Consider the following 14,661-nt stretch of genomic DNA (forward strand, 5'->3'; position numbering starts at 1 on the left):
AGTAATCTTGACAGTCTCATGGGAGTTTGAGAATCCAATGACTTATTTAGATGTCTAAATTCAGCTTTAGATGCCTAACTTTGGGCACCCATTTTTAAAAATTCTGGTCTTCACTTCCCCATGGCTCAGCTTGTATATCTGTGATGTGGTTATAACAATATCTACCCCACAGAGCAGTGATCCAAGGCTAAATCTTGGTCCCTGCGCATAGCCCAAGGAACTGTTCTTTTTGCAATCCTCTCCCATGACCATGGTGCAGCTGCTGCAGCCCGCTGGCTACTTTAGCTTTCAATCACAGCTATTCTTCCCCTGCAATGGATCCGTGCAGATGTACTAGCACGTCCTAGTTTCAGGAAAGGCCAAAAGCTGGAGCACAGGATGGAGCTATTGCCCAAACCAGGAGGAAGTCTTGTATGAATGCCTAATTTGCACTCGTGTCAGTAAGAGGTGAAGGATCTGGCCCAGAAATCCTTAATTTAAAGCAAAACCCAGCATAGTTAAAGGACCCGTAAGGTATGAGTAGGTTGCCTGACAGAAGTTTTTGTCAGGCAATGTTGGAAGGGATCCAAAACCTCATACTTTGGAATTTAAGCCACTCTCTACTTTTTAGGGGTTAGAATGAGGCCTTCATGGGGGACAGATTAGCCCACATTGGCCTTCTTCAGGGTTCTTGCATCTTCTTCTGGTACTGACCACCATGAAAGACAAGATCCTGGCCCAGAAGGACCTCTGCGCCATTACAGGCTGGTGGTTCTCATGGTCAGGAATCCCAATGGGAGGCAATCACTCTTTCTGCCACATACTGCAGATATCCTCCTGTATCTGAAATTATTTTGTCTGGTGTATTTTTGTCACCCACTTTGCCTTCTGGGGGAAGAACGCACCGTATAATGGTACAGCAGTGTTGAACAGGGAAAGGTCTGCTCAGTTCAACATACAGCATCTGCAAGCACTTCCCATGTCAGTTTAGGCAAATGCTTTAACAATTCATTCAATTATGTTAAGCACCCATTAAAGGAATCCTAAACCCTCCCTTGGGTCATTTCAGTTCTAGGAGATTGTAATTGTTTCAGACTAACCATGATTTCTTCTTTTGCCTCCAGGTGATTCTAATTCTGACAAAGCTGTATGACTACAACCTGGGGAGCATCACCGAGAGCTCGCTTTGGAGGTACGTAGATAAATTGAGCTAATAATTACCGTCTTACTTAAACATGAACAGTCCGGTACAGTTCTTTTATTGAATTTAATTGGATTTTTTACATGCTGGAAGGTTCACAGCTAAGCTCTCGCTCGCTCTCTCTCTCTCTCTCTCTCTCTCTCTCTTTGTCCTTTGTTCTCTCATTCTTGGGGATGATGGGACTGAGGTCTGATTGTCTTGTTCAGCTAGCTAGATAAGACATTTCATGTAACTGTCACTTAGGTGGGTTTTTTTGTTTTTGGGTTTTTTTTACACACAATCCTTTTCAGAATTAATAAACCAATTGATCAAAACCCAACCAGCAACCCGCCTGTTTTGATCTGTAACACTTGATTTCAGTTTGCAATGACAAGAGCTCCATTCCACAAAGCTGCCCCAGTGATCCTAGAGTAGAACTACAGTTATGGACACCTCGGGAACAACCTTGTTTGTTTGTCACTCTGAAATGTTCGTAACTCTGAACAAAACACCATGGTGGTTCTTTCAAAAGTTTACAACTGAACATTGACTTAATACAGCTTTGAAACCTTACTATGCATAGAAAAATGTTGCTTTTAACCATCTTAATTTAAAGGAAACAAGCACAGAAACAGTTTCCTTACTTTGTCAAATCTTTTTTTAAACTTTCCCTTTATTTATTTTTTAGTCATTTATGTTTAACACAGTGCTGTACTGTATTTGCTTTTGTGTGTGTGTGTGTGTGTGTGTGTTTCTGCTGCTGCCTGATTGCATACTTCTGGTTCCAAATGAGGTGTGTGGTTGACCGGTCAATTCATAACTCTGATGTTCATAACTCTGAGGTTCTATTGTAGCTCATGTGTAGGGCCTGTATGGGTGCTCGTGTGTTTGAGGACTGTTCAAGTGAATAGTAAGGGTTTCCTGGCCTATATCCATTGTTATTAGGACTGGGTGATTGATCACCACTTCACAGTTCCATGTTTCCTTCTCTTGTAGAGGTTTATGAATAGGCCAGGTACATTATGCACATTGAAATGAAGTTGTCTGCCTACACTTACTGCTTGACTGGGAGTGTCATCTAGTGGTTAGATTAGATGGCCTGTTAGTCAAGACTCCTGGGTTCCCAGTTCTCTGGTTGTATGATAGTAACTCTTGCTGAGGTCAACAGAAGCTGCTCATATGCTGGGAGGGAAAAGAAAAGCAGTGAGCCCCTGAATTGCTTCCCAAATTTGTTACTGAGATGCTCTGTGTGCATGAGCAAGCTGCTGTTGCCTCGGTTTACCCTTTCATTAGAAGGGCATAGGGATATTTATTTACCTCACAGTAGTCTTTTGGGAGGGTTAATTAATTAAGGGCATATGCTACCTTATTTCCTCCTGCTGAATTCTTATTGGCAGTCAGTGAGTTTTATGCAATGATCACAGCTAAAGTCCTCTCTAGGGCTCCTGAGGCACGTGCTTAACTTGAAGCTCAGGAGCGATCCTGCTGTCTCTATTGTCGTCGTTACTCTCACCTGCACATCGAGCACCTGCGTCAGATTTTTCAGCCTCTGAGCTATCTGGGAATGTTTCCCATTGACTTCAATGGGCTTCGGCTTGAACCTTGAGTTTGTCAATTGCTTCGAGAGCCTCAGAGGAAGAATGTTCATACGAGTGTTAAGTATGTTTTGTTGCTATTTTCTTTCCCCTGCTTTCCTGGTGAAATCTGTTTTTTTTTTTTTTTTTTTGCTTCACCAGAGGCCGTGAGCAAGGATCCTTGTGATTGTCCCATTGGAGGTTTCCCATTTTCGGTGTAACAGGAGAGAAAATGGTGGAAGGGCACTTGTTATTTAAAGCACCTGATACACTTATATAAAAAAAATCAAGGAAAATAGAAATAAGAGGGAGGAAAAAATTATCCTTCATTTCTCTGATTTGTTTTATTTCTCGAGAGCTGATGTTGGCCCATAAAAGAACACACTGTCCCTGGTTTACTTTGCTCTGGCACATCGGTGACTGTTTCCAAAAGATAGAAGAGAAAAGCACGTCTTTCTGTATCTACACACGACCTAGGAAAAGTGTCTTCTTTGTGATACATGGCATACATATAACATATTAAGGGTACATTAATAAAGGGCTGGAAAATGATTAGCAATTGTTTATAAGTAGAGCTGTTTATGAGTAGTTTGTGTTATAACTGGTTAAAAGTAGAGCTATGTGGATTACTGATTTTTTGGTTCACTAACGGTTCTGAAAAACTGAACAAAAATTGGGTTGGCTCGAGCTGAAACCATTTTTTTTTTTAAATATTCACCTAAATGAAAAGTCAAAAAATTATTTTCGGTCAAAGTGAAAGATTTTCATTAATAAGATGCAAAGAAATTTCAAAACAAAAGTAATTTTGAATAAAAAAAACTGAAACGTAAAAAGTGTCAAAACAAAACATTGTTTTTTTTCCAGATTTTTAAAGTTTTTTGTTTTTTTTTTAACCAAAAACAATCAGAGAAAATGAACATGAATTTTCACAAGTTTTTTTTATGTTAAAAAAGCTTTGGCTGAAAAAATTTGCCCAGTTCTAGTTATAAACTCGGCAGTCGAAGGAGTTATCGATGGTCATAAGCTGTCTGTTGACCAGTTGGACTCTATAGCAATCTATAACACACACCGCCTACTGACCATAGCATACGGATTTATTTTTTTTATAAATCTACTAATATCGGCCAGGATGGCATTTCTTTTGAATTCCTCAGCCGATTTAACTTCAGTCCTGTCCTCCTTCTGCAGTCATAATGTATGGAGCTCGCCACAAATCCAGTGAGTAAAAAGGCTATTGGCGGCTGACTTGCGTATGTGAGAAAAACAGCAAAAGGGAGATGCAAGGAAAGAGGGTGACTGTCTTCTTGAAAGTTAAGCTTCAGGCCTGATCTACACTTAATAATTAGATCTACCTAGCTATGTCTCTCAGGGCTGTGAAAAATTTTGCTTCCTGAGTGCTGTAGTAAAGTCAGCCTAAAGCCTGGTTGTAGATGCAGCTAGGTTGATGGAAGAATTCTCTGTTAACCTAGCTACCACCTCTCAAAAGACGTGGATTAGCTACATTGATGGCAAATCCCCTCCGTCAATGTAGAAAGTGTCTACAATATGGCCCTACAGCTGCAGTGTCATAGCTGTCCCACTCTAGCGGCTGTCGTGTAGACATACCCGTAGTGGATCAATAGGCTCTTGGTGGCAAGTGAGATGGTGCCTCTGAAGCGAGCGAATGAGATTTCTTGTCGGCTGGACCTGGCATTAATTACACCATAATCCTCTCCATAGATTTTTCTTGTCTCGCCCTTCTTGGGTTTTATTTATTTATTTTATTCATTCAAGAAAGAGAAAAGAGGGAGAAGCAAAGATTATCTCACGCCGAGCAATTATTCGAGGTTTTATTTTTCTTCCTCTCTCAGTTATCTCTTGGATCACAAAGAGGATTACACTTTGAGACTTGGGAGAAGATGATGGTTTTTACTACAGGAGCAAGATAAGCTTAGGTCTGAGATAAATAAAATGTCAGAATAACAGATATAGACTCGGTGGGGAGTGGAGGGAAATAATCTTCTCCTTTTCTTTTTTTTTTTGATGTGATCAGAGTTCTGGGGAGCCCAGCGTTGAACTTTTCATTCAGGGCCTGAAGAGGAAAAGCGACTAATTGCATGCTGTTAGCCTTAGCCCTGCAAACATTTAGGCATGGGCTTTACTTTATTCCATTGAGCTGTCCCATTGAAATCAGTGGGATGACTTCTGATAAGAATCCCTAGCTTTTGTATAGTGCCTTTCATCAGTAGATCTCAAAGGGCTTTACCAAGGAGCTCAGTACCATTATCCCCATTTTACAGATGGCACAGAGCGGGAAAATGACTTGCCCAAGGTCATCCAGCGGGCCAGTGACACAGGTAGGATCAGAACTCGGGTATCCTGAATCCTAGTCAGTGCTCTGTCCACTAAGCCGTGCTGCCTCTGTTTAAGCACAGGTGTAAACAGTTGCAAGATTAAGGCACGCTGTCATACATGGTAGGCATCCAATTTATCCCACTCACTTCTCCAACCAATTACATTTTCTGCTTTAAATCGTCCCCAAGATAGTACCCCCATCTTCACCTGCCTTATCCCCCCAAAATCGATTAGTCCTGCAAAACAAGGGCTGCAAAAGTCTCCATATCTCAGATCTTACCTACACCAATGTTTGGTCAACAAAGAGTACGGACGTTGAAGTCATTAGGGCTACACCTGTGTAAAATGGGTGCACATGAAACCAGGCTCTTGAACTTCTAACTTGGAAGGGATGCAAGCAGCATGGCCTAGTGCATTGAACTTGAAACTCCTTTATTCAAATCCCAGCTCTGCCACTGCCTTGCTGTGAAGCTTCAGGCAAATGTAAAATGGGGATATTAATCACCATATTTCCTAGGCATGTTTTGAGGGTGAGATGATTCATGTTTGCTATGGTTTGAAAATCTAAAATAATATGTACAGAATAACTAGAATTATTACAGTGGTTAAAGCAGTAGAGAGCGTTTCAGAATTCCCGGATTCTGTTTCCAGCTTTGTCATGAACTTCTTGTGTGATCTTGAACAAGAGTCTCTTAACCTCTCTATCAGTTTACTCAGCTGTGAAACAGAAAAAAAATATTTACCTTCCTCACCGAGTTTGTTAGAAGTCTCAATGAATTCATGTTTGCAAAGCACCCTGTGTTCCCTGGATAAAAGGTGGTAGAAGTGGAAAGCAGTTTACAGCTCCGCTCATCCAGGATGTTGTGTTTGTAGAGGCATATGCATGTGTCATCACCATCACCCCTTTGCTCTCTCCTCAGTTTGCTTTTGTGAGTCAGCAGAGGAAGGACCAAAACGGACCATGATCAATTTCACCTTCCCTTCTCCTTTTGGATCACATGATGTTGTCTAATTACAGGTTATGTTAAATATCCTCTACCTGTTTTTGACTGTATGGAGTATACTTGCGACAAATGAGAATTATGTTATACCAGAGCACTTTAAAGCTTTGTGAGATACACTTGCCTGTTTTGAATGAAACTTCCCAGATACCCCATTATTCCATAAATCAATCTCCTGTGTTTCTCAGGCTGGTTCAATGCACTTTTATTTTCCACCTGCTGAGCTGCATTAATAAGGTCATAACCTGTGGTTTAGAGACATGGCACAAGTTGCAGCTGCAGGGGATTAGGGTGTCTGAGCTGGAGAAAGCAGGAGAAACAAATCAATTCAAAAAAGTGACAGAGAGAGACCTTTTATTGAATACATTCTAACTGGCAGTTTTGGGGAAAAGGCACTTGAAAAGAGCTATTTGAAATATTTGTATCACTAAATTCAGTACTTCAATTACACCGAGTGACTAAGTTAGTTTCCTTACCCGAATATCAGAGCCAGGGAAATGCTGCCACGTATCTCCTAGTGGTTTTCAACATTTTTTATTTATGGATCCCTACAAAATTTCAAATGGAGGGTGCGGTCCCCTTTGGAAATCTTAGACATAATCTGCGGACCCCGGTGGTCTGAAAACCACTGTCCTATGGGAATTCACTTGAATTTAAAAATGAATTTTGCATGTGCCTCTATTTTGTTTTTCCCTCCTGTGAACATTCAAACCCTTGGCTGTCGCTCTCCTGAATGCCTGAGGGTACTGGGGTTTGAGTTCACATGCTCAGTTTTTCACACAGGAAGCTGTATATTTTACAATTTGATCCTAGTGGGGTCCTTGCCTGAGTGGGGCCTCAATAAGGACCTCAGGATTTGATTTCCTGACTTCAGTGGGAGCTCAGTGCCCTCCACCCATCTCAGGATGGGATGCTTTGTGCTCAGCACCCAAGTCCACTAGGGACGTCGCAGTTGCTATTGATTTTACATGGAAGGTGATCAGATACCAGGGTGATGGGCATTAGGGATGGGAGGGATAGCTCAGTGGTTTGAGCATTGGCCTGCTAAACCCACGGTTGTGAGCTCAATCCTTGAGGGGGGCATTTAGGGATCTGGGGCAAAAATCTGGCTGGGGATTAGTCCTGAACAGGGGGTTGGACTAGATGACCTCCTGAGGTCCCTTCGAACCCTGAGATTCTATGATTTTAAGAATAAAACCTTACAATAGAAACCTAGTCAGTTTCTCCCAACCCTAGTTGATATTAGTAAGAGGCTTCCTGGGGTACTTTGCATGCTACCAATGTGAATTCCAATGATGTTAGCAAAGTCTTATGGACGTTGGTATGTAACAAGGCTTGGAAGGATTAGATTTTTATTGGTAAATGTCAATTTTACCATACACACTCAAAATGATAAAAAAACATATTTGCATCAATAATTGAAATTTACAGATAGTCAAAGTAAGAAACATGCTGCTTAAGAATTTATTAGAGTTTGATTTAAGGATATCTGTTACTTTGTATATTTTGACTTTTGATGTTGACAATTTGTGTTATAAAGCTTTAACTTTTTGAATCTCAACAGCTACAGTCATTAAATAATTACTGTCTGACCACCAATATAATAAATATTGATATTAGCCATTGGAATTCCAAAACAATAAAAATGGAATTCTGCCAAGCCCACCTATAACTTCCAGCAGATGCTTTCATAGGCTGTGATTCAGCAAAGCACTTAAGCGTGTGTTGAAGTCTCAATGACTTCACTGCTTAAGCATTTTGCGGAATCAGGGCCATATAAACACAGGCCTCTTCCACAGCTGAATTCTCTGGTCCCATTTCTGACCTCACTTACATTTAAGCCAATGGATTTACATCATGGGGTGAGTCAGAGGAGAATCGAGCCCGCAACCTTTGAGGTGTGACGTGGTTTAGAATTTCAATCTAGTGCCTTCTGCATCGCCTGCTTTGCATGGATAAAATATTCAGCATTAATGAAGATGCAAATTTATTATGCACATTAAAAGTGCGTTCTCTGTTGCATCCAGTCATGAAATGTGGTAGTGCAACCAGGTAAATCAAAACCCCCGTGATCCCATTGCAGCGCGAAAGCCAATATGTAAATCATGATTATGAATATTAATGTGACATATTTTATCAATATACTGTAAATAACAGATGTATGATGTTCATGCTGCTTCGCAGATCTCTATAACACTTTAAATGGGGGTTGTCAGTGGCTGTTCTGCTTTATAAAAGGGCTAATAAAAGGAGGAATCTGGCCATGTGGTATCCAATCAATGCGGGGGTCCTGTTCAACTGCATGCCATGGAGTTGTGTAGGCACATCGTACAGGTCCAATGGGGCAAAATGTTCCTTGATATAACTCCATTGAAGTCAGTATTATTTTATACACATTCACATACTGGGCCAGATTCAGAGATGATGCATAAGATACACAACGGTTAGTGGTTCTCAGCGAGCCTAAAGTACTGCCACAGTTCAGGGCAACAGTTCAGCGAGGGCCCTCACTCTCAGGCGTCCGGCTCCCCACCTTCACCTCTCATGCCCTGCTTTCCGGGGGTTTTCCTGGCTTCATTCAGTTCCCTGCCAACAGTGTGTTATTCCCCAGCAAAAGAGACCACCTAGAGAGGCCTGTGAACGGGCAGAATGCTATGACCTGTTGCAGACTGACTTGTCTTCAGTTATAAAGGCCTGCGACTAAAGCCATTATTAAAACTGAAATGTTCAAACATGTGTACACTGCTGCTGTGCTCTTCGAGGAGGGGATGGAGAGAAAGCTGAAGATTGGGCGCTGCAAATAACCTGTATTCAAACATTCAGCGGCTCTGCCACATATTTTGCAGTGTAAGCTGATGACTGTTTACTCTAAAGCATAATAGCTCGGTTCAAACTGACCTTTTTCTCATGATTTTCCATCCAGTCTGAACCCTTGTATTCATTAATTTCCTGAAAGCACCCAAAGTCTTTCTCCAGTAATGGCTCATTTCTTCCCCGCTCTCAAAATTATTAGCTGAAGAATTTTAATGACCACATGCAATTTATTCACATCCATCTTGCTGCCATCTCGTTGTCTGAGTGCTCTGTGTTGAGTCCCTGGGCTTGCATGGGAAACTTGCTGTCTGGATTTGAAACTCTGCCAGGAAAGTGGTGGCTAACGGACTATCAAGGATGCCATTTGGCTTTCTGCATGTTTGTCATGCAGGGTCGGCGCCAGGTTTTTTGCCGCCCCCAGTGCAAAAAAAAAAAAAAAAAAGGGTGGAGTGCCACCCCTTGAAAAGGGCCGCCCCCAAAGGGCCGGAATGCCGCCCCTTGAAAAGGGCCACCCCAAGCACATGCTTGGAACGCTGGTGCCTAGAGCCGGCCCTATTGTCATGCTATATACTGCTCCAAACTGGTGCCTCATTGGTAATATACCTGATGTTATATAGGAGCCTATCACAGCTGGCTTGTATTTGGGAATACACGTCTACCCCAATATAACGATGTCCTCGGGAGCCAAAAAAACTTACTGCATTATAGGTGAAACCGCGTTATATCAAACTTGCTTTGATCCGCTGGAGTGCGCAGCCCCGTCCCCCCCCCCCTCCCCGGAGCACTGCTTTTACCGCGTTATATCCGAATTCATGTTCTGTCAGGTCGCGTTATATCGGGGTAGAGGTGTAGTTCCAGATTAGCAATCACTGGGCCAGCAACTGGTATATTCAAGCCACGCCACAAATCCCAAGCAAAGCAGTGATTTGCATTGATCAAGCTTACCCTGGTTGCAAGTGAAGGGAAATTTCAACCAGTGCAAATCACAGCTTTTGCCTATCCTGGCCATGCTGGCAAGAGTACTGGTTGTTGTGGAGTCTCTGCCAATTCCATTGTCGCTCTGCCTATGAGAGTAGCTTTAATCACGCAATTCTCCATTTCACCAACAAGCACTGTCACACTCTGTCCCACGCCGCCCCTTACAGGTGGAAAAGGTCCTTGTCCAAGTTCATAAAGCCACCACCATGGGCTGCAGGTATGGCAGGCCAGGGGATGCTGAGACTCTCCAAACAGCCAGGCATGTCACTGTCCATGCTCTGCCCTGAGGCCCCCTCCTGCTTTCCGCTCTTCCCCAATGGCCCCAACCCAGACTGCTCCTCTTCCCTGAAGCAGGCTACAGCAGGATGGGCTGCGGCCTGGGATTCGGGGCAGCTGGGGCCAGTGCTGGGGCCACCCGGTGCTCCGGGACTGGGGACGCTGGGGCCATGCCACTTGACGTTCTGGCACTGAGAGCACTGGGACTGTGCTGCCTGGCCCTCTGGGACTGGGGGCTCTGGGGCTTCTCCACCTGGCACCCGGGAGCTGGGAGCACTGGGGTCGCCCACCTGGCACTCTGGGGCTGGAGGTGCTTTGGTGGGCTGGCTGGGGCGGTCCAGGGCTGGGGTGAGGGTCTGGCGGGCACTGTGTGGAGCTTGGGGCTCCAGCAGGGGGAGACGAGGGCAGAAGGAGTGGGGGAAGGGGAAGGGTGGGGACAGGGGCTAGCCTCCCCGAACGGTGGTTCACATGCCGTCCATTGCCACCACCTTGTCCTCCTTCAAGTTCTCCCTCAAAACTCACCTCTCCTGTCATTCGTAGAGTAAGGTACAACCTACTTCAGGCAGGTGGAGAGCTGTGATTGCCACTGCTGCCCGGCTAAGAATTGTACACATCCTGTTGTGCTTGTTATCCCACCTTCTCACCCTGCTGCACTTGTCTCCTCTATGTGTTTGTACCTGGCCTGTTAGATTGTAAGGTCTTTGGGGCAAGGAAGAGTCATTTACCATATACTGATACAGTGCCTAGCCCAATGGGCCATTAGGTATTACCACAATATGAATGCTAAATAATAACAACAGACGAAAGCCTTTGTCAGTCCAAATCAGATTCTTCCTGCAGAACTGGACGGTGCTGCTGTCATGGGGTAGCTGGCTCCTGAGGGAGTCAGGCACTCACTCAGCCTACTTGTGACAGGCTCTGCTGAGGAGAATGACCAACCCCAAGCCACCTGTGAGGTGTTAGGTGCAGTTAATTAGCTAAGAAACCCCTGGGCCTAATTGAGGGTTCTGAGGGCTCACTTAGGAAGCCCCAGAACACAGAAAGTTTCTGAGAGGGACTTCTGAGGGGAACTGGGTAGGGGACTCAACAGCAAAGATATCTCCTGGAGGGAAGAAGCGGTTCCAAAAGGGGAGAGCTTTGAGTGCTCTGTAACTTGAGGTCTTTAAACCATGATTTGAGGACTTCAGTAACTCAGCCAGAGGTTGGAGTCTATTGCTGGAGTGGGTGGGTGAGCATCTGTGGCCTGCAATGTGCAGGAGGTCAGACTAGATGATCATGATAGTCCCTTCTGACCTTAAAGTCTATGAGTGCCAAACCCCTAGGGAATCTGATCCCAGTGAAAGGACCTTAGAAGGCAGTGGTGGACATTCTGCATTGCAGGTTGGCAGGTTACAACATGCCACCCCACAGGTCAGCGGCAGGGATGTGATGGTTACAGGGATCCTGATTCCAGAGAGGGAACCCTTTCCTGGGTGATAGTAAGTGGCCCGACTCAGGTGGGGGGGCGTTGGACAAGAGGGTCTTTCTGGTAAAGAGCCTGGACAGAGGAGACTTCACTGAAAAGTCAAATTTTCCATGGAAACTTTCTTTTTCTCTGAAACTATGGAAAAAGAACACATTTGCCTACCAGCTTTATCTCTGTGTCCTGCACCTGCAGAAACTGGCAGGAAATCTTTTGAGAAGATGCTTCCATAGGAGATTTTATTATTACGTGTCATATGCTGCTTCCAATCCCAGTCAGCCCTGGGAAATGCTGAGGGGCTAATGAAAAATAATGGGAACGAGGTTTTGGATGGTGGATTGTTTTTTACTTTATCCAAACTTGTTTGCCCACTGGTCACCATTAATATAGTAGTATCTTTTCTAATATAACATATCTGCATACAACAGTATATATGGTATTGGGGAAAAAAATAAGGCAAAGACGAAAAATGCAAAAAGGTAAACATTAAAATTAAAAAAAAAAAACCACAGTAACACATGGACTAATTGATCAGGAGTCCTGGTATTAAGGGGATTTCTGTAGTCTGGATCGCTGTTTGGTACGCATGAAATCACGGCTTTTGATGAACCTTGTTAAATGAAAAATTGGCTCCTTACTGAGCAAGCGGCTCTGTGCAAGCAGCACCTTGCTTTCCCCCCTTAAATAAGCAGCCCTGTTGGAATTTCATAGGGCTCAACACATTTCTTTTTGGCTTGCCTCCATAATAGCATCCGAGTAAGAGGGGAGGTGTCAGCAAAAGCATTTATTACTATTTGTACTGTGGTAGTATCTAGAGGCTCCAATCAAGATCAAGGATCCCATTTTGCTAATACACAGTGGTGTGCAAAAACAAAGTGAGAGGCACTCCCTGCCTTGAAGTCTAAATAGGCGAGGAACAGGAGTGTTATCCCAGCTCTTACAGGTGAGGAACTGAGGCATGAGGAGGGATGGGATCTGACTTGTCCCATTCCTTGGAGTTGACCCAAATTCTCCTGAGTGCCAGACCAGTGCCCTAGTCACAAGGCCAACCTTTCTCTTGAGGATCATTTGTCATCTTAAATGGCTTTCAGTGTGACTGATGGAGGACAACTAGTCACAGGGGATGGGAAAAGAACTATTAGGACATCGAGACAAGGTGGGTGAGAGGACATCAAGTCCATCTCCTGCAAAGTCAGGACGGATTCTCCAGATAGAGAACATATCCGATATTAAACTGGTTCTCTACCTGATCTTAGACAAATGAGGTTATCATTGTGGCCCCCATCTTCCAACTGGAAATCAGTGGGTCCTTTGTGCAGGCTCAGGGGTCCATCACCTTGTCTGTTAGTTATACATAGACTCATCTTAGCTTGCCCTGCTAGTGGAAAAGAGACACAAACTGAATGGACAGTAATAAGCCCCATGAGTGAGACGTTCTAACGTTCGACATGTTAACAGAAAAGCTGTTGTTTGAGTGCTGTGCTGCTGGTAGCTATAGGCTCAGAACCTAAAATGTTTCTTGGCAGCAATTTTTCTCATCTCGGAAGCTTGGCGGGGGGAAGAAAGCAAGACCACCCATTGCTCAGCAAAAAGGCCCATAGTACACACGCTCTGGGGGCACTGACAGACAGCAAGCCCCAGGAATAACTGAGCTCCAGGCTGTGGCAGCTAATAGATCTGTTTATGAGCAGCAGTATTTCAAGTCAATTTTGCACTTTGCAGGAAGCCAGCGCAATTAGGCTATCTTGGGTTTAATACATCTCTAATGCTTTGTGCCAGTCAACTGTCGGCACGCCCGTACTGGCTAGCAAGTCTGGAGGGCCAAGATGCAGGCCAGCTAGAAGAGCGAAAGCATTGCCAGAGGGTGTACCCGGGGAGCAGGGGGTTAATGGCAGTTCAGCACAGGAGTTTAGGGCTGTAATTTGGCTGGCTGGGTTGTAGAAGGAGGAGATGTGGCACCTGGTGTCAACTCCACCCAAGATTGGAGGCAGTTTTGCTTCTGGCAACTTATTTGCTTTCTGTCTTTGAGAAATCGGCTCTCTGGCTGACTGCATTGTTTTTATTCTGCCGAGTCATTTCCCCAGCTTACCTGGGAGACCTTATTTAAGGGGTGGTAAGTTTATTCTAAAAATCACTTATATCGCACTGTGAACTGATACAGTGCTTTACGAATGTGGTGTCAGATGTGTTCCTTGTCCCAAGGGATTTATTCTATAAGCCGGTTCTGTGTATTTTGCTAACAGTGTGTGCGGTGCTGTATAGCTAGGTGTGAAAACTGTATCAGTGCTCTGATTATCTTGCAATCTGACCAGTGGTCTGACATGAGATGTGCACAGGGAAGCATTTCCCCCACATCTTGTGTTTTACATGACTTTGTGGGGAAAGGTAGGGAGAGGTTTAGATGTCCTCCATTTGTCCCTGAAGGCAAAATCCTCACATAGACAAAGCCAGAGGAGCCAATCTAGTGATTTTTTTTTTATTGTGTGTATTGTGATACTTTGTGTGTGTGGTGTGTGTTTCCCCTTAAAGTAGCAGCTCTTGGAGTCAGGGGATTGCATTAGAATCTCAGACTTTTTCTTTCCCCAAATAAAATAACTTTATAGCCCTCAAGGTGTGTGTACGTGGGGAAAGCTTGAAAGTCTCAAACCGACAGGCAAATAAAGAGAACCCCAAATGTATATCTTTAAAAAAAAATAGCCTCTTGATATTTGTTTTTCTGAAGGGGTAGGAGGGTCCTACTCCATGATATTTGAATGCATGGGGTTGGTAAATTGAAAGGGATCAAAGAAGTTTCCACAAAACTTTTTTTCTGGAGAAACCGAAACGTGTTGCAGAAATGTAACACATTTGACAACAATTTTGCAGGGAAGGGCTCTCTGGTCTAGGATGTAATTTCTGATAGAGAGAGAAAGAGAGACACAAACAGTCTATGGCCTTGGTGGTTAAGGTGTTCACCTGACAGGTGGGAGAGCCAGGTTCAACTCACTTCACTTAATCAAGCAGAACAGAGACCTGAGCCTGGATCTCTTTCACCAGCCCTCTTGTTACTATTGCAAAGTTTCC

General features: G+C 44.0%; 1 protein-coding gene across 3 annotated transcripts in view; it reads left to right on the forward strand.

Moving 5' to 3' along the window:
* Window positions 1–14,661, forward strand: part of SORCS1 (sortilin related VPS10 domain containing receptor 1) — a 408,602-nt gene that overhangs the window by 119,259 nt on the left and 274,682 nt on the right. For all 3 annotated transcript variants that reach the window (XM_034776637.1, XM_034776634.1, XM_034776636.1), the window contains exon 2: window positions 1,104–1,171. In XM_034776637.1, coding sequence (XP_034632528.1) covers window positions 1,104–1,171 — 68 coding nt within the window. The remainder of the gene's footprint in view (window positions 1–1,103; window positions 1,172–14,661) is intronic.

Source organism: Trachemys scripta, chromosome 7 (genome assembly GCF_013100865.1).
Source record: "Trachemys scripta elegans isolate TJP31775 chromosome 7, CAS_Tse_1.0, whole genome shotgun sequence".
NCBI classification, from domain to species: Eukaryota; Metazoa; Chordata; order Testudines; family Emydidae; genus Trachemys; species Trachemys scripta.